This window comes from Hetaerina americana, unplaced genomic scaffold (genome assembly GCF_022747635.1).
Source record: "Hetaerina americana unplaced genomic scaffold, ioHetAmer1.1.p SCAF_34, whole genome shotgun sequence".
Classification (NCBI taxonomy): domain Eukaryota; kingdom Metazoa; phylum Arthropoda; class Insecta; order Odonata; family Calopterygidae; genus Hetaerina; species Hetaerina americana.
In genome coordinates this window covers 2,737,308-2,758,232 of record NW_027286919.1, presented here as the reverse complement: position 1 = coordinate 2,758,232, position 20,925 = coordinate 2,737,308, and the positions used below count along the sequence as shown (strand labels likewise).

Sequence of the window (20,925 nt, the reverse complement as noted above, 5' to 3'; positions counted from 1 at the left end):
ACTTTTTCTATTTTACAGGATAACGACGCCGCCTCATGTCTACTGACCCAATGCCCCTCTCTCGCATTCAGACCAATCTCAGAAACACTCTGAGATCCAACAATCCTTTACCTCTTCCCCCGACAAAGTTTCTCATCTTTCCCCTACTTGCAAACCCCCTCCCCCCAATGTAGCCTCTTCCCACATTCCCTCATTGCCCCCTCACCTCGTTCCCAGGCTAGTTGCCTCTCCAAAAACGTTATTTATCTTTTGTCATACAAACATTGCACTTCCTTTTACATAGGCGAATGCATTACCCCCTTGTCCATCCGCATGAACAATCACCGTTACTCCTGCAATTCTGCCTCACTCTCTTCTCTTCCTGTCCCTTCACACGAAAATTCCCACAACCTTTCTTTCTCCCTAACCATCCTAGAATCCCTAGCAGATTCAGCCACCAATATTGGGGTGAGAACTCGCAAAACCGCGTACATTTTTGCATTCCGATATTTTGAAATTGGGCGCAGAACGATTTTTCGCGAACACCCTCGGGGAAAAGGCCGCGCCGTTTAAGCTGAAAACCACGGCAACTTTTCAACTCGTCGCACCGACGTTCGCGCGCCACTGCCCCAGACTCATTAACACAAGAAAGCCGCGTGTCTCGCAATCGTGGCGTCATCCGAGAGATTGACCCACCTCGGGAAAGAGGGCGGGGAGAGAGCGTCGTCGGTGGTTGGCGAGGCCGGAGGCCAACGCGCCCCGCGAAAGCCTCTCGAAGGGAGGCGCAGTGTGAACACTCGCCGAACGAGCGACGGCTTCTCGCGAGTGGGGTTGCCCACCATTATCCACCCATGACCCGTCTTCTTCTTCGCGGTGGACGCACTTCCCACCAGGAGACCCCGGAACCGATGGCCTTTTGGTCCCTGGAAGGACTGAGCGAAAAGGGGATGCGAACCCAAATCTCGAGGAATAAGGACCTGGCAAAAAAACGAGTATCACCGAGCATTGACCATCCGGGGTTGGCCGGACAAGAGAAGGAAGGTCCTCACCTCGGTGGCGTCTTGGTCCTGCCTACGAAGGAGTCGGGCACGTCGACGGCCATCTCTCGGTGCGCGGGCCGCTCTTCGCCGGCGTCCGGGCGGTGGTCGAGGGCCATCATGGCGTCGCTCGCGGTGTCCAGTCGGAGGCCGGTGGGGCGCCCGGAGTCCGGGGCCGACGCCGCCACCACGCCCCCGGACACGGCGCTGACCACGCCCCCGCGACGCCTGGAGCTGGAGGGAGCAAAAGAGAAACGGATGCGTGCGTTAGTTCAGATGAAATAGTGTTCAGTAACAGAAGCATTTCACTTAGTTTTTAACACATTGATTATAGATTCATGAAATGAATCGTTAGACGCCTGGGGTGGAATCAAACATCTGCCACACGCCCAGACATCTTATCTTGCAGCTGTCATGAGGGAGCGTGGCAATGGGTGGTAGCGTGTGCATACATGGTATGTATAAAAAGTTTCGGTAATATTTCCGGAAAAATAGATTTATTTTATATAATGCTGCAATGCCTCAAAATTCTTCAAAGTCCATCCCTTGAACCTGGACACACTTTTGCCAGGGCGGCTTTTCCGCGACTCGAAGGCTCGCTGGTAGGCAGAAGGTCCTTAAGGGTACGCGTGCAAATTTCTTTGACGGCGCTTAGCGTCCCATGGTGGTGTCCTTTGAGGGAGGATTTCACTTTTGGAATAGGAAATAGTAGTCTGCTGGTGTCAAGTCGGAACTGTAAGGGGGTTGGGAAATCGTCGCGACGTAGTTTTTCGTTAGGTAGTCGGTCATCTTTGAGCAGGGCTTCGGGGCGCTTTTAGCACCGTAATAGTGTAGAGAAAAGCGTCGTAGAATGTAGAGTGCCGATGGATGTCGGGTGCCATGGATGGATTGTGTAGTGAATGAGCGCGGAGTCACTGGAAACACGAAGATTACACACAAGTCTAAACCTTTTAAATGAATGCAATTCAGCTGCCATTTGGTATAATTACGTCTGAGGGTATTGGTATAAATGACTTTGGGGAATTGTTCTTCCGAGGATCTTCTTCAAACACCAGCCATCGAGTGTTGTGGCACAAATTTCAAATAAACAAACTCGTAAATTCTAGGAGAAAAATGCAATTCCCATCCCTAAGCAATGGCTACCAGCCACTTCGACCAATGTTTAAGACCAAGCGTATGCTTCACTCATTTCTTCGAACATGCGACCATCGCAGCTCAAGCGATTCCACCTTAACTATTCTACCGTGAATCAAATCAAGTGATTTGCGGCTTGCACAGAGAAAACGATACTCACCATTTCTAAAGAAAGTTTGTGATATTAAAGAGACATAAAATGTGAACGGGAATGAAGGAAAAAACTCGGACACAATAAAATCCAAAGAGCTAATCCTGTAGTGGCACAGAGTTTTAGGGGAGAGGGGGGGAGGGAACATAACTCCTAACCTGGGTCCGCTGGCACTTTGCCTCTTCCATTTGGTGTGCTTGAGTGCGTAGAGTGCCACTGTGTAACACACAGCCGAGTGGCGAGGTGGCTGCAAATATAGGATTAGTTTTTTTCGTTTTTATTGAGTCCGAGCGTAGTTTTCCTCCGTCCCCTTCCTTATCTCGTCCCTCTGTTAAGTCCTGGATTGAAACTCATTCACTATTCATATCAACGGCCACAACCGCCTTCTTCTATCAATATATCACTCGCCAGGAATGAATAATTTTAGAAATTGGTATCCCGAAAGAATACTGGATCGAAAGTCGAATGGCATCAGCAGTACACTACACCTAGATCACCTATGGTGATCATTGAACTGCTCCAGAATGCCCAGAGAGATGCCCGATTTTTGAGCATCATGGACATTTGTCAGCTCACTTTTAAATTAACAAACGACACCACCGACGCACAACACGGTCACCCATCACTTTTGGTCATCACAGAGCATATATTTCTTGAAGATTGTCAGCAGCATTGAAGTTATTTACCAGTAAAAACCTTATCACAAAACGGATTTTACATTTCGCGGAAAGTTCCATTGTATTGTTCATTTTGACTCGCTAGTGTTAGTAGCGCACTACGCCACGTAAGCCGTACAACAACAATTAGCGCGGCCTTCCAAACACTGCAGCTCGAGGCGTACTGCCCTAGTGTGTGCGTGTGTGTCAATACAGAAAACTTTCCGATCCCCCCACCACTTTGATTGCTACACGCAAACGTAAGTTACTTTCTGGACAGTTTTCGTATAAGATCGATCCGGGGAATCTTTCTTTTAGACATTTCAAACAGGCAATTTGGATCATCGAACATCTGAAAATCTACTTCATAAGATTTTATAAAAACAATTATGTTTTTTTCAGAGATCGAGGGAAATGTGAAATCCTTGTTTTCCGCCTGATAGTATTTTAATTGGAATAGAATGGCTATTGAGGATGGAGAAAATACCAAAATATCGCCAAATACACTTTTTCAACATTTGCCTCATTTCATCAGGAGGGCATTGCAATCTTCCTATTGTACATCCGTTTGCATTGCCGAAATAACCCAAGTACAAGAGCAAGGATAATGAGAAGAGCGGGCACTAAACAATAAAATTCTCGAAAAAATTCAATTTTTCGATAATTCAAATTTCAAACGGCGATCGCAATCGGTAGCAATATAATTATTCCAAAGCAGTGCCATTCTTAACCGTTGGGATTTTCCGACGACTCGCAAAACACGCTTTCTACTCGCGCGTTCAAGTCTCCGTTCTCTTCCAAATGTTCCCACTTTGCACACGAGCGAATTTGCTGAAACTCAACTTATATATTTCTATGTGAATGAGTATATATATATATATTATACATATATAAACTCATTCACATGAAAAGAGATATAAGGAAAAGGGATAGGAACACATAAAAGACCCTAAAAAGAGAGTTGGGGAAAGCGGAATCGAGCAGAGCATAGGCCCGGCAAGTCGAAAGATCCGGCGCTCAAGTCCCGGTCAAGGAAATATTTTTGCCCGTATGATCTGCTCGATTCCGCTTTCCCCACCTCTCCTGCGTTCGTCTATTTTTTGTGTTCCTTTCCCTTTTCCTCTTATCTATTTCCATGTGAATGAGTATGTATATATGTGTATAATATATAATACTCCATGAGAATGAGTATGTGTTCGCCAGATGGAAGGTTTTCGTGTTTGAATGTGTGTATATAACGTTCGCATATATGAAAAAATATAAATAAATAAATAAATATTTTATATATATATATATATATAGAGAGAGAGAGAGAGAGAGAGAGAGAGAAGAATTGCGCTAGGAAAAGAGGCTTTTACAAGGAGGAGGGAGTTGATGACAGGGACGTTGAGTAAGGATATTAAGAAAAGACTCTAAAACTTTGATATGGAGCGTAGCTATGTACGGTGCGGAAACGTGGTCATTGAAGCAGGAGGATAGACGTAGACTGGAGGCTTTTGAAATGTGGGTGTGGAGAAGAATGGAAAAGGTAAAATTGACAGAGAAGAAAACAAATGAGGAAGTACTTGGTATGGTGAGAAAAGAGAGGGGTTTGTTGGGAGAAATCCTATGGAGGCAGGAAAAGTGGATGAAGGGGGTATTGACCGGCAGTGGGATGTTGAAGACTGTGATAGAGGGGAGAATGTTGGACAAACGAGGAAAGGGAAGGAACAGGATAGGGATGTTGGACGGGATGAAGGGAGGAAGAAGGTACTCAGAGATGAAAAGGGACCTGATGTAGATGTTTTGCTAGGAGTCACAAAATATTTATTTAGGAGCTGTGTACATCCAAAAACCTACCTTAACCGGTAGATTACGTAATAAATAAATAAATAAATAAATAAATATATATATATATATATATATATATATATATATATATATCATCGTCTCAAAGTGGCGTCAGAGTCGCGGTAGTCCAGGGGTAGGTCATTGGCCTATTGACCAGAGGGCCCGGGTTTGGGTCCCGGGAATACCTCTGGGCACCCTCTGCTCCACCCAAGCTATGTGATTTTTTGGGTACAAGATCTTCCTGGGAAACCATAACCGGCAAAGGGAAAGGAACTGCCCTCCCTACCCCGATGTGTGAATTTCACTCGCCGTATAGGGCTTAGTACTGGGTGAACTCTACCATCCACACCTACGAAACCGACCTTCGGGTTGAATACTGTGTTTGTTGCATCACGCTTGCTACGATTGTACCTACTTAGTGGTATTATCTTTTTAACCAGGATAAGAAAATTTGATCTTAATATTATAAATAATGTAATTTCCTGCGAGCCCACTCGAGGGAGTTAGGAAATAATTCAACACCCGCTTTTAATATGTCACTGTGGATGATTATGTTGTGTTCGGCAAATATTGACCAGTGGTAGACAGGACTTTAGAAGAATAACGTTATGGGGATCTCTTACTTTTATTCTGTAACGACCAAAAATCACGAATGGAAGTGCAATGGAAGTGTAGATATTTAAATTATTCTAAGTTTAAGTTCTGCTAGAATGACTCCCGTCATATATTTGTGCTCTTATCTAAAGATGTAGTGTACGGTCCTATAGAATCGAGTCCCTCAATTTCATCATTAAAATAAAACTTCTAAGTTTCTAAGTCTCTTTGTCTCGCTTACTTTATTTCTCCCCAAGGAACTCCCACAGTGACATTTCCCCTGAGACTTCGTCACACTCTCTTTCTTCTCGTAAAAATATTTTGCAAATGGAGCTGATTACCATTGAACTTAAGGTTATTCCTTCGTTGAAACTTTCTACGCTGGATCGTAATTGCCACATATTTCAAAAGTGGCTTCACCAAGATCAAATAAAATATTTCCTCCAGTTTTGCATTTTGTGAGTTTGGGTGATTCGAGTTCAAATGACTACTATAGGTCATTAAACTTTAATTTTTTTTTGCACGATTTCCCCCACTCTTTCCGGCACTTAATTTTTTATCTCTAGAAACATTTACAATCGCTTTACAATCGCAGATGCCCTTTTTAATTTCCACGTTTGTGATTAATTCAATATTTTGTTTACAAATACGTATATCGGACTAAACTTTACGTCGAGATTTTTATCATGTTTCAAACCAATTCTATGGCGAGAAAGTCTAGCCGCATTGCTTGTGCGATACTCGTAAATTTCCGAATGATATGAAGGAAGACTAATATCACCAGCGACCATCATTAAGCTTATGCTGTTTCAAGCTGCATGTCTGCATTTTGGATTGTCATCGGGAGTGAACGCTTTGTGAATTGCGGGAATCTGTGAAATCGGTGCATCAACAAGCTTCTTTCGTTACGGAAACAAAATGCTATCGATTTCATTATTATAAAACCCGCGACGGTGATCGCTGACTTGTTCATTTACTTTCATAACTCATGTACTAGTTGTAAATGTTTAGACGCGTAGAATGTGAATATCCACGACTGGTGGAGAAATCATCCTCTGCCACTCACACAAGAGGAGGTAACTGCTGCGTGGCGGGAGGGGTGTGGCCGGCTCCAGTCGTCGACGCATCGTGCCCACCTTCGCCGAGAGAGGCCCCCTCGGGAAGGGAGAGTGATGGGCACACCTCGGGGCGAACCGCGCCCCCGACCGTCACCGTGCATCCGAGCGTCGAGGTCGTGGGAAGACTCGTCGATGGAAATGCTAACGACGGCGAAGCGCCTCAACATACATGTACACAATGCATGGATCGGAGTGACCCATTGAGAATGGGTCATTGTGCATGGTGTTCAGTCAGGGAAATTGAATCAATCCCTGCCTTTTTCAGGTTTTTTCATACATTCCTGAAGTAATAAACCGTCAGTAAATAGTATACCAATAATATTGCTTCATCTCTGCTCACGGTCCATTACATGCACTAAATAGGAAACGCAGTAATTGGGTTTTAACAATGACGGAATTAAGGGTTTTCAATGGTGCTTTTTGTGATGTTGCCTATCATTGGCGCACGCCTGACTCAAAGGTTGTTCCACACGGTTTTTGGCAGAACTGATGAACGAAACTGAAATAGCAGTCTCTTGGAAACCTAACTGTAAGATCAGATATGCTTCAAAGTAAATCTAAATATTGTAGCCCTCTTCACAAACATTTGAATCACTTGCCCCACTACCATAAGCAAAGTAAAAGATATTGAGTATTAACATCGACATCAAATTGAGAAATAAGAAAAGTAAAGCGCTAGGTATCGTGTGTGTTCTTAGGCGGCCGTGAAGCGTGGGCCCTCCTTGAGATGGGCTGGAAAAGAACACAGGTAGGCGTTCGAGATGTGCTTTCGGAGGAGAGTAAGAAACCCCAAGTGGGTGGAGGGAAAGTGAGGGATGGCAGGGACTTGAAAACTGTAAAAAGGGAAAGTACACTATCCAGAATAATTGGCATGAGGACAAAGAACCAGATAGGCCGGGCACTCAAGAGTGGGTAGCGAAACTGTAAACGGATGGATATGATAGTAGAGGTTAAGTGGGGAGGAAGGGCGAACATCGAATAAGGTTTGTATAAAAAGTATATACGAGCAATTTTTCCCAACATATTGGCGTGCAATGTTGAAATAAGACCGAAGGCTAAGTGAACGCATGATTGCAGATCGTATTGGTATTTATATGGTGGCAGTGCACACAATTTTCATGGAAAATTTGGTCATGCAAAATAACAGCGCTGAACTCGTGCTGAAGGTCTTTTGACGGACGACCAAGAGCAGAGTTTAGCGTCTGCTTGCAAAGACCTACAATGGCATCGCGACGATTCCCCAACCCCCTTACAGCTCGACTTGGTACCAACAGACTCTTTCCCAAAAGTTAAATCCTCCCTCGAAGGACACCGCCACCATGGGACCCTAAGTGCCGTCAAAGAAGCTTGCACGCCCGCCCTAAATGACCTTCCGCCTACCAGCGAGCCTTCGAGTCGTGGAAAAGCCGAAACGGCAAAAGTGTGCCCACGCCCAAGGGATGTACTTTGAAGAATTTTAGGCATTGGAGCAATATCAGAAATGAATTATTTTTCCCCACAAAACCTTTCCCGGTACTTTTTACACAAACCATATACATGGCTCGAAGAATGGAGGCGAGAACAAAGGCACGATGAAAAGCACTGGGGATGGGGATAAAAGAAGGAGGGCACAGAGTGTATTTCTTCCTCCAGTGAAAATTGTCCACGACGGAGGTGAAAAATATCAGCGGTTTTCGCCACAGCGCTGAGTCGTGACTTTATTTTCTCTTCGCGTTCCTCTGAAGCCACGAGAAGGGTTATCAGTTTCCTGCGTGCTTTTTCGAGCTACGTACGAAGGCATTGACAATCTGCAGATGTCAGAGCCAAGAAAGAGAAATCCCTGAGCGCACTAATCACACGACTCTCTGTTTCCTCCTTCAAAGCAGCGACGAGCTATCTTTAAACGGTTTTTGGAATGTAATGTTCGGCACTTTGTGACGATACTCCATTAGAAAACGGATATCAATGTAGTCCCCAGAAACGGAGACTAAAACCCGAGCATCAAAATAAAAATAAATACATTTTGGTAGGTGCAATGAATGATGTAGGCCCTCGATCAGTACTTTTTTAAAAATAAAATGAGCATATAGCCTTTAAGTGGGTCACGGTAGTCAGTAGATAGAGCGTTGGACTACTGACCGGAGGGCCCGGTTCGGGACGTGCGGTCATTTGGCCAGAGAGGCTTGCCCGGATTTTTCCGGGCAAACCTCTCTGAGCACCAGCTGCTCCACACAAGCTACAGGGTTCGTCCGGAAAATAAGTGTACTGAGCTCAGGAAAAAAAAATTATTACACTTTTACATATCTTAAGCTAATATTCCTCAAAATAGGACCCTTGTGAGTCGATACACTTGTTCCAGCGGCGTTCCCATTCCTGGAACGCTCCCGCGAAGGCATCATCGGGAACCTCTCGAAGACACGTCGTCACGGCCTCTTTGACGGCGTCCAAAGTCCCGTATCGCGTTCCTTTCAAACTCCTCTTTATCTTCGGGAAATTAAAAAAAAAGTCCGGTGGTGCCAAGTCCGGGCTGTAGGGCGGGTGCGGCAGCGTTGCCACGCCGTGCTTGGCCAAGAAGTCCGACACGACAAGCGCGGTGTGAGACGGCGCATTGTCGTGATGCAGCCGCCAGATGTTTTTGATCGCTGGCCGGACGCGGGCGACTCGTTTTCGAAGCCTGTCGAGCACTTGGACGTAAAATGCAGCATTTAAAGTTTGTCGTTCAGGTACAAATTCGTAGTGGACGACTCCCATTTTGTCAAAAAAGGCAATGAGCATCGCCTTGATCCGAGATTTGCTCATGCGAGCTTTCTTTTGACGGGGTGATGATGGGGTGTGCCACTCCGCACTTTGTCTCTTCGACTCCGGGTCGTACTCAAAGATCCACGTCTCGTCACCCGAAACAACGTTCTCTAAAAAATGTGGATCATTTTTGCAGTGATCCGCAAGTTGTGTCGCGATTTCCAAACGATTGAGTCTTTGATCATCACTGAGCACTTTCGGCACCAACTTGGCACAAATTTTTCGCATCTGTAATTGATCCCTAATAATCTCGTGCACTATTGTTTTTGGCACATTACACTGCTCTGCTATCATCCAAACACTAAGACGACGATCAGAGTTCAGTACATCGCGAACTTTTCGCACATTTTCGTCGGTGAGTGTCGTTGATGGGCGTCCAGGCCGTGGTTCGTCGTCCAACTCTTCTCTGCCCTCCACGAACATCTTGTGCCACCGAAAGATCATGTTTCTGGACATGGCTGACTCCCCGTAAGCCTGGTTAATCATACCGACAGTTTCGGTAGACGATTTCCCAAGCTTTACCGCAAATTTGATGGAATAACGCTGCTCCAAAAACTTCGGCATCGCGTTCCGTGACGTGGGTCGAGCGTGGAGGTTCGCGTTAACAGAGCTCCTCACTACACCGCAGCTCAGAGCCGACTGCCTTTTTCAGCGTCGCTTGCAAACATACCCCCCTCCAATCGCAGCCCGCATGCTGGGCGCGCCGCTTCAGGCGCGCCCAGCCCAGGAGTCATTACACTTATTTTCCGGACGAACCCTGTATGTGATTTTTCGGGTACCAGGTCTTCCTGGGAAACCATAACTGGCTTAGGAAAAAGAAGTGGCCTCCCTATCCTGATGTGTGAATTTCACACGCCGTCGGGCTTATTACTGGGTGAACTCTACCATCACCTCCCAAACAGACCTTCGGGTTGATCATTGTTCTTTAATTGTCTTTAAATACTAAAATACGGGAGAAATTGTTTGGATGAAGTAAAACGAAAAACAATCGGGTCGTGAGTAACAGAAACTCAAGGGGTCAAAGTGCAAAGAGATTGTGTGTTGAGGTTTGGGTGTGGTGTCTTAAAATTTAGGAACCTGGACGCTTTGTTGAGATAGAAAATGACTATTGTTTCTTGATGCATAAAATAATTTCAACAGATAAGAGGACAAACGGGGAAGTGTCAAATATTGGATATAAAGTGGATAAAGTGGTGGGAGACATGTGAAGGAGGCAAAAAAGTAAATGAATGAGATATCGGGAGGTCGAAGGCCGTGATAGGAGAATGTGTTTGGAAATCATGGAGAAGAGAAGGAAGAATAGGCGTTTCCAACGGTAGAAAAAGTGGTTCAAAATTTGCGAAAGCAAGGAAGAAAGTAAGGTGATAGAGACTGAATAGCGCTAAAGTGTATTAGCTTAAGAAATGCGGGAAAGCTTTAGAACTCCATGATTATTTGCAATACTTGTCCTCGAGGACCGTCCTTGAGGTTCTGCAGAATACGTCTGAAATAACCCTCGCTGATTGTAATTGCATGGTCGAAATTCACGAATTTTCAAGGTGTTTTGAATGGCCAAGTTAATTGTCGCATCGCAAAATGAAATCAGAGACGCCCATATAATAACCTCCACCCTCGTAGCGAGAATAGACCCACATCTTTCCGGCTGGCGCGTTAACCACCGGATTAAACAGGCTCTTTATGACTATAAAACGTTTATAGCCGGATTAAATTTATATTTCAATCTGATTTGGGAGATATTTATTCAGAATTGCGCAACATTATTAAAATCTTTGCGGCGCTCTTAAAATATAGGGACCGAAATAGCTTGTACCCGAAAGGGTTCGAAACGGCGATAAATTTTACCATTGAAGTTCCCAGTTTCCCGCTTAAGCTGCATTTCTCTTTCCGCTGGGGGCAATGGCGCAGCGACCAATCGATTGCGCAACCTCCTCTCTAATTTCCAGGGGAGAGAAGGGGTTCCCGCAAGAGCAAAGAAAAATCAAAGCTTTTGAATTCGATGCCACCTTTCATCCTGGTGAGATAATCCATTGAAGGTGTGCTTACGAGGGCTTATCGACTTGATACTACAGCATCTCTTGCTAAAGAAATACTGGGTCCAAAAATGTAATGCCATCAGTGTTGGAAGTAGTAAGTCTGTCCACAAAAATGCACCGAATTTTGAGAAATTTAATAAATAAGAATCGACGATCAAAGGTAAAAACGACAATCGACAATCAAAGATACATTGGTAACGTTATTTCATGGCATGTTTACAGGGGCACCCTGAATTAATACCGTGCATCGTTTTATGGTCATACAAGGAACGGCGAATGGAATTTATGAGTGAAGAGTTTCACAAAATTGCAATTATGCTACTAAGATGTGGACTGGATCACGTGCAGCGTAGAGGAGCTAGATATTTGTAAAACGTCGTCATGATAAACTTAGTAGGGTATCAAATATATTAGAGCAGCTAGGCTGGGAATCATTCAATGGAGCGAAGGTTTAATTACAGATTGAAGCTCTTGCATTAATTGGAAGGATGTGTCTTTAGCAGTGATGCTGAAAATGTATTATTACCCCCATCGTACTACGGTAGGAAGGATCATGTCAATATAATTAGAGAGATTAATTGTAGAACAGATGGATTTAAAATGCCATTTTTTCCCGCAAACGATAAGGGATCAGAATTTAATCGTCCGACCGCGGTAGAGGTAAAAATATTCGGGGCAAAAACAGTCCTGTGTATTCAGCCCCTGCCACACACCCTAAAGGTGGCTTTCAGGGTACTGGAAAAAGATATCAACCTGCCCTTTCACTGGGGATGAATCTGGCATAATTTTGAATTGCCCGAACTCAATGGAGGGATGGTCCGAAAAAATTGCTCAGATTAAAATTTTTCGCAGGTTGAAGGGAAATTTCACATTAAGTGACCGCTCCCATGATTAATTCAACATTAACGGTGAAAACCCTCTTAGTGTCATAGAGGCATCAATTCTGATGAATAGGGTGTTACAACCTAGGGTAAGAGACATGAAACGTAAGGGCAACAACGAATGCTCCCGTAATGGACGTCAATAAAAGCGAAGGAGCGAGCAAAAATGTTTACGTTTAAATTCTAAATCTCTGCTCATCTCCACGTCAGTGCAAGAATATCATAGTAGGGATGGTAAACGTTGCAAATCAAAAAAAACTTAAGCTTTCATCATCAATATGTCAAGGGGATGAGGAATAAACTGTGGACCTGCAAATTATCATTATAGTCTCCTGATTATGATGTACTATGTTTCAGTGAAACGTTAACACATGAGGCAGAATGACTAAAAAATGTGCTGAAATGGACAATATAAAGTTTCCTAGGAAAGACAGAGATTCTATTGCAGCTGGAAACATTTTAGGGGGTGGTGTAGTGGCAATGATTAAGTGCACGTGTTAATCTCATAGAATATGTGAATATGGAAACCTCGGGCGAGGAGTACATTTGTACAAAGTTGGGAAGCACTCCATTATCTTTGGCGTCGAGTGATGCAAATTTCCTTCCCGGGCCAGCGAAGTGAGTTTTGGGCCCTCGGGGACGCCTTTCCCGCGCCGCGGAAAATAACGGCAAGTGACGGACACGAGAAGAAAGGGGTGTCAATAGGCGAGCGGATGACAGTCGTGACCGCTGGCACTACTTAATACCGCAGCGCAGAGGTCGCCGCAATTATGAGCTCTCTGGAGTTGATAGTTCCAGCTTGTCAATATGCAAAGTTCAACAGGTTGGCACAGGGGTCTCGAATCCAAGCCAGGGGTGGCGAGAAGCCTTCTCTCGGGCGGGGGAGGAACTCGAAGACGTCAGCCGCCCCCGCCAGCGAGCGGCTGTCCACGGGGACCCCTCGCCGTCAACGTACTCATCCAATTAGTCTGATTTAGGCCGCCGACGAGAATATAGTTTTTCCCGCAGTGGAAGATTCTCCGCACGTGTCTCTCTGCCCTTGCGCGGCCAACGATTCCCGAAGTCATGCCATCCCAAGCCGCGTGCGACGGACGAGTTCCTCAGCTGAGCTTTTCTTTCTGGCGACTGCTTTACATATTATTGGGGATACGTGGTGGGCGCCTCAATGTCTTGCGAGACCTAGAATACACCTCACTACTCCCCAAATCGTAATTAATTTTTCTCTCAGCTGCAGAAACAAAGTCTGAATCATAAGCGAATAGCCCTGTAGTCCTATACGGATCCTTAATTGCATCAGGACCATCGGTTCCACTTCATATAGGTAGCTCAAATATTAATTCATTACTTAGTTCTAATAGCACTTTTTTATCCATCACTTCAGCTACTTAAATGTTTACACAGAACATCAATTGAGATGAACTTGCTGCCTTTAATGCTTTTCATTTTGCATTTTAGCGACTTATGTTACGTCCCCATGTCCTTGGAAGTGGCGATTCGTTTCACCAAGTCATCGTGGATGCGTATTTTCAAGTATATGAGCGCTTTTCGAAAAACAAATGTTCTTAGATAGGCCTCAGAGAGCACTCCATACAAATTTTACCCAAAATATAGTAGAACTCCTAGGACTACAAACTTCAATAAGTATCGATATCAGCGCGCGGATACATTTAGAAAAACTTATACCGGCTTCGATGCCCTGAAAAACTCGTTCTTCCCTCACGAGAGTGCCAAAAAACTTGAGGTAGGTCCCCCAAGAAATTATGATTGAAAAAATTATTGTATTTTGCTACTTATAATACGCATAATAATTTTCCGATAGTAAAAACACAGTGATCAACCCGAAGGTCGGTTTGGTAGGTGATGGTAGAGTTCATCCAGTACTAAGCCCTATACGGCGTGTGAAATTCACACATCAGGGTAGGGGGGGCCAGTTCCTTTCCCTATGCCGGTTATGGTTTCCCAGGAAGATCTGGTACCCGAAAAATCACACAGCTTGGGTGGAGCTGCAGGTGCCCAGGGTGCCTTGCCTCGGAATTGAACCTGGGCCCCTCCGGTCATTAATCCAACGCTCCTGGACAATTGCGATGCACAATTTTCCGATATCAAGGTAAAAAAAATTAATGTTTCCAATCTGAGCTTATCACGCGCCGTCCAGGCTTGTCACTCGTGCGGATATTGCACTCACATTTTGTCCAACGTGTGTTGAGAAGATGAAAAATATTGACTACAGGATATGAGGGGCATAGAAATTGGAAACAACTCTTGTGTGCTGGTATCGTAACGAGAACGAATTTTGATTGAGGTCGCCCAGATACCCAAACCATCTCCAGAGGGAAGTGTCAGCCAGCCTAGCCTAGAAAATTGTTTTCAGTGTTTTGGAAAAAATAAATCACCTCAGTTTTAAAACTCGCCTTCATTTCCGTGGAGTAAGACACACCTAAAAGCAAGCGCTCTTCTCTGTTTAAGTTTTTCCAATAAATACTCTATTATATTATAAACAAAACCATGAAACTTCAATGAAATGCCGGAATGAAGACATTACGAGCAACGGACGAGAAGTTCTAAAGAGCCCGAGTTAGAAATGAAGATATGAGGCTCGTGCCAAGTGTTTCCGAATGAGGACGAGGAAGGCACTGATCGAAGGTGGAGAGAAAGGAGAGGAAGGAATAGGCACGCACATCAGCACTTGCCGGGAGACCAAGAGGCCAACATAAACCCGGAAGACCAGCCAAGCGATGGGGGAGAGTTACCAATCGCTGCCAACTCAATGGATGGAGCATCCCAGTAACTTGGGGAAGGATCAGATCATTAGATCCTAAACAAGCAGACTAAGACGCTTTCATTTCCGTGTTGTAAAAAGGAAAACCACTTGGGTCCCCGAAAGTTCTTTTTCATGTCGCGAATCCACGGCGACCGCATTAAATTGGAAGGCTTTGGTATCGCTGGGTGCCAAGACTATCGCGCCCGACTGCTTGCGGCACGCCCCCTTCAGCCCCGCGCCAAAACCTCCCCCTCCCCCACCTTCACCCATCCAGAGAATTCCGAATCACCTTAAAATTCCTCCATCCACCCCCCCCCCTTACATCCCCCCCACATCCCTCCCCCCGCCGATGGGAAAGTAACCTTGCCTCTCGCCTTATTGGGGCTTCCGAATCGATACGTTGGCAACCAGGTCGCCCCCCCCCACCGCCCTCCCTCCCCCCCAACGGTGGTCTCGAAGCGATGCATTCAGATGCACGGCCGGGGGAGGGGGAAAAAGGGTAACATTCCCCCTCCGGGTGAACCCTTGAAGGAGAAAAAACAAAAGGAGGCGCGAAATACGAGAGGAAGTGGATCCGATATTGTTACGCCACCTACGGGCAGGGTCGGATGTAGGTTAGGGTAAGGTGCGATATTTCTTTCGTATTTAGTAATTCCGAAATCCCCACTGTTTTCAATATCTTTCGTAGAAATAACCTGATTTCCGATTTGAAGAATCAAATGCCAGTTCCTTAAAAAGCCAGACCCCAATAGGTAATTGTCTAAAGAGGAAAAAGTAAGTCACTTAAAAAAATGCCGGCGGACAAATTTGTCGACGTTTCATGGTTTCGTACCATGTCTCGATATAGCCAACCGTATGGTGTTGTTACTGAAAAATATTGTGCCGTAATTTCACGTTACTTATTCATGCAACACCCATTGGAATTAAGTTCTATGAATGAAGATTTATCTCATCCATTAAAAATGGCAACATGAGCACAGTCGAGATTTCATGCACCCCTTCATTACAGGATAAATAATCAATTTCAATGGTCACGCATTAATCTTACTAGTAGTTTCTCTAATGGTTGGGCACATCATGCCCCCGCCACACGCCCTTGCGGCGGCTTGCGGTGTATAATGTAGATGCAGATCATATTATCAATAACCTGGAACCAACCAGTCGGAATCTCCCAAATGGACATAAAATTGAGACAGCTTGAACAATTATGCCAGTATTTGTGTTAAAACTAATTGCAATACCACCCTCACCGACTCATACATCTAGTATACAAAGTAAGAGAACCATCAATTACGCTAAAAAAATTAGACACCTATGGTATTTAAGTTAAATATGTCGACTGTAATCATGCAATATATGTCTCAAATTAAACTCGGCAAACGTATCATTAGACAATATATCACGTCTACTGGTAAAATACAACAGCATACAGTAAATGCCTCACTTTTTAAGAGAAACTATGTAAATAACCGAATACCTAGGCTAACAGATGCATACTTCGAGATAGACTTTAACCTAAATGTGGGTCATGTAACCAAATTCCACATTATCTTCGATAATAGTGCCACTTTTCCAAGGATTTAACTCTATTATTGGGCTTTTTCAAATGTTCAGAGAGTTTTATTTTCTCGCAATCGTGATATTCTCGTAGTTCGATGGAGGGAAGAGGGTTGATTGTGGAAATGGTGGGGAAAACTATGAAACGAAATGTGTTGTACCGTACGCTTCCACTTGAGAATATTCCGTGGCGCAGTGCCAACTTGGAAAATTTCATAACGTAAAGGAAATATGACAACACCTCGGCTTGAATACGCGTCGAATGTTGGAACCCTTCGCAGAAAGACTTAATAACGAAATAGCACTAAGAACGTAAATTACCTCGAGATACACACCCTCGAAACGGCGTGTTGGGCACGGTGCAGATGTAATTTCGTGCCATTCTGCCTCCCTTAGCCCCCTACCCTACCTCCTCGCCTCGACGAGGGAGATCCAAAGGCGGGGGGGGGGGCGCGCGACCCCTCGCCCTGCCCCCCCCCTCCCCGCACACCCCGGCCACTCCTTACGAGGCAGGAGGTCGGGTCCCTTCTTTGATGATGACAACCAATCCGCGGCCGCAGATCAATCCCTTCGGGAGGGAGAGACAACCTCGGGACGTTAATCGTTTCCCGAGGCGGCGAGGGAGGTTGGTTGCAGGCCGCGGGCCGCCGACCCGCGGGCTGCGACCTCTTCGACTTGAGGACGGTGCGACATCCGGGAACCAACGAACGATAAGATCAAAAGAGGGACGCCGGAGAGGTTTTCACGAAAGATGCTCCGCCCGCCGTCTCCCTTTGAACTTTCCCAATATCCACGATGAAAGGATAAAATAACTAAAAATCTTCACACTTCACATTCAGTTCAACGGGCAAAGGTTTCCACAAAATCTTCATTCTATAGGTTGAAAGTTGGTGGTTAGAGTTATTCGAATTACTCAAATTGTCGGAATCATGTCCGACTTTTTTGAATGGACAGAGTGAAAATATGTCGAGGTGTTTTATTCCGTTATCGTGGATGAAGTGTTATACTTCCTTTCGGCTTTCATACGACCAATGAATTATTTTTGCATTAGGGATCGCAGTTATTATTGAATTCTCTTCAGGAGAGGTTTGGAATGAAGATTAGCTAGATAAGGAAACGAGATTGTCGAGAAGTAGGAAAACTAGGTCAAAAATGCTGAAGTGTGAGGGAATAAGCTTCGTGGAGCAAGTGAAGCAGTTTGTGCATTTGGGCTGCACTTAAAGAGGCACAGCGACATTAGGAGGAGGAATGCGCCGCCGAAAAAAGACGAAAAGAAGAGAAATGATAACAAATAAATTAAATGAAAATGTAAAGAAAATATAAGCAAAGGTTTTTAATATGGAGCGTAGCGCTGTACGGATCTGAAACCTGGTCTTTGAGGCAAGAAGACGAGGAAAGATTACAGAATCTTTTGAGATGTGGGTATGCAGGACGGAGAAAATAAGGTGAACTGCAAGAAAGATTGCGATAAAGTTTAAAATGTGATGGAGAAATGTTGACGGGCGGAGTAGGTTGCCCGAGTGCGTGATAGAAGGGTGAATGCCAGGGTAAGCAGGGGAGTGAAGGAAGGAAGCGAATATTCTTGTAAAGCAGCATTAAGGCAAGGAGGTGGTACGATTGACTTCAAAATAGAATAATGCGGGGAAAACGAGTATTTTATCGAGAAACTCAGCAAATGATAGTCGTTAGAACCGCTCAAGATCTATATTCAACAGATAAATACTTGGAATGAAATGGCACACTGAATATTTATGTGCACAACCAAAGGATGTATCGTGAATAATGGATATGAAAATATCCACGGTGTATATTAACTATACGTACGTATTGATGGAAGTGGCCCTGTACTGCAAAGTATTTCATACGCCACAGAATTTAGTGCGAACTGAGCGCTATACTCATCTTTCCATCGGACCATCGGAGGGGTTTGGGACTCTGTATGATACGTGATCAGCACATAATGTAATATTTCGAGTTGACACACCTACTCATTAGCTCAATTATTACTCAACTGCATTCCGAGAATAATTAGCAGGTAAGTGCTTTTGGCCCAAGAATGAAAACTGTGGGACCGTCGTGACAGACGGACGGACTGGGCGTTAGAGCACGCGCCGAACCTTGACCGGAAGACACCACCGGGGAAACACGGCGACTCCGCGCCGGAGAGCTAACTCGATTAAAGGATCGCACGACGCTCACGATCCAAAGGTTTCACGGTGACAAGCGCCAAGGTAATGTACAGGGTCCGCCCCAAAGGAGTATTATGACTCATTTTTTCCCAGATGGACGGACGGGCGGCGGTTTCTCTGGCTTGGGGCGATGGAGGGAAGTCTCAGGAAAGGCTGGAGGCAGTTGGCTCCCAGCCTTTTTGGAGTACGGATCGTTTGTTTGCGAAACCTCTATTACGTGACCTCGATACACTCCGTCATGAACCGGTTATTAGAACAGCGCTTCGACATCAAATTTGTCGTGAAACTGGGCAAAACCGGGATAAAGACTCATGGCATCCTCAAGGCAGCTTATGGTGATAACACCGATTGGTGGATCGGTTGGGTGTTTTTGAGTGGAACAAGTTGTTTCGGGAGGAAAGAGAAGATGTTGGAGAAGCCGAACTTTGAGAACACCCTATGACCTCACAAAGTGACGAAAATCTTGCAAGAGTTAAGGCTTTTTTGGATAGGAATCCAATAGATTAAGTGTTAGTATAAGTTTGTGATTAACTTGGCATCCCTATACTATATCCCTTTATATTGTATTAACTTGGCATCCCTTTAAGTATGTGAATCGACTTGTGAGCGAAAAAATGGGCATGAGAAAGGTGTACGTACGAGGCGTCTAGTGCCGCTAGGGCTCTCGGACGAACAAAAGGAAACTCGCACGCGAGCTCTGCTAAGAATTTCTCGACCCTGCTTCAGCCACTCTACAGCCCTGACCTTACCCCACCAGACTTATTCCTCTTCCCCCGTTTCAAATCCGTGCTGAAATAACGTCACTAACGGCTCAGTGGAAGCGTTACTGAAGGCCGTGACGAGGGAGCATTCCGGGCGCCGCCTTCCGGAAGGCGTACGAGGCGTGGAAAACCCGCTGGCAGCGGTCTGTGGACGCACAAGGGTACTACATCGAAGACTTTTAATCGACTCAGTTGTACTACTTCTGGGATAGACCTTGTTCAAAGTGTCCAAGCAGACTTCTCTTTGGGAATGCTGCGTTTAATGTACAAATTTCTCGTCATGTGATAGCGACCTCGACTACTGCATCGGAATAGAAGGGAGCAACCAGTGCGCGTGCTCCCTAATAGAGGGAGCCGCTCTTTTGGGGTGTGCTCGTCTTCCTTTCCACCGCACATCAACACTTAGTAACGAGAAATAACTCCAAAAAATAACTGTCTTAATGCTTTGACGAGATCGTTATTAACTTCCTCATGAAACAACGCCACCGAAGAAAATTCTCTTCGAGGAGGTCCAGCCCTCGAGACGAATGCCTCCCCCTCTCACCAAATACTCCCAGATTCCGGGAATTTCGCCGAAACACATGTCATTGCATCGGGAAACATAAGTGTTTTGAAGTGACAATATTTTCGAATGAATCGTTTCTTGAAGGGTTTTTTTGGAACGCACTATTACGCTCGTAAAGTGTTGATACTGCTTTCAGTTTGGCTCAAGCCATCTGCTGATAATTAATTGCTAAAGAACCATTATGATTTTTTTATTCAAATATGGCAAAATGTAGACCTATCATGACTAATTTTAACATACGTACTCTTCTAAAAAATAATTTGTCACTTGATTTGTACAAATGATGAATATTGTATCCTTACTGAACGATTTAAAACCTTGTAAGCGACGGTTTTGACATTGCACGTTCAATAAGATCATTACTTATAAATTACCAATCGGAAATATTGGTAATATTGCGCTAGGATTTTATTGCGGAACGTAGAAGAACACGGAGAAAAGCCGCCCGTTACCAGAAGAATATCAAGAAAACACTAATAATTACTGGACAGCCTTGGTTGGGAGTCAACGGATGCTCGAATATTGCACACACATTTAGAAAATACAAATCATTAGAGTTTATATTAGCGTAGAGAGAATGATTCTATCGCCGCAATGCCACAATGGCATGCGAGAGCACAGCTAGAAGTTGAGATGAGGGCAACTGATTGCGATTGATATGAAGAACCCTTACGACACCTTCCCACAATTCCCAGCCACAATGAGAGGAAAATGTACACGGGGCATTTCGCACTTATCGAACCACGCCGGGTTCGAATCCTGGAGACGGCAGATCTCTTTCAGTGGTATCCCTATTACTATTTAGATGCACTAAAACTCCAGTTAGTGCTAACTTCAGCGAAATTCGTGGCTGATGTGTACATGGGTACGAAAGTAAAGAGATTATCCACGGTTTTACAAG

The 20,925-nt window shown here is 44.8% G+C and overlaps 1 protein-coding gene across 1 annotated transcript in view; it reads right to left on the bottom strand.

Moving 5' to 3' along the window:
- Positions 1–20,925, bottom strand: part of sdt (MAGUK p55 family member stardust) — a 401,178-nt gene that overhangs the window by 43,121 nt on the left and 337,132 nt on the right. Inside the window, exon 7 of the mRNA XM_071589207.1 lies at positions 1,029–1,250. Coding sequence (XP_071445308.1) covers positions 1,029–1,250 — 222 coding nt within the window. The remainder of the gene's footprint in view (positions 1–1,028; positions 1,251–20,925) is intronic.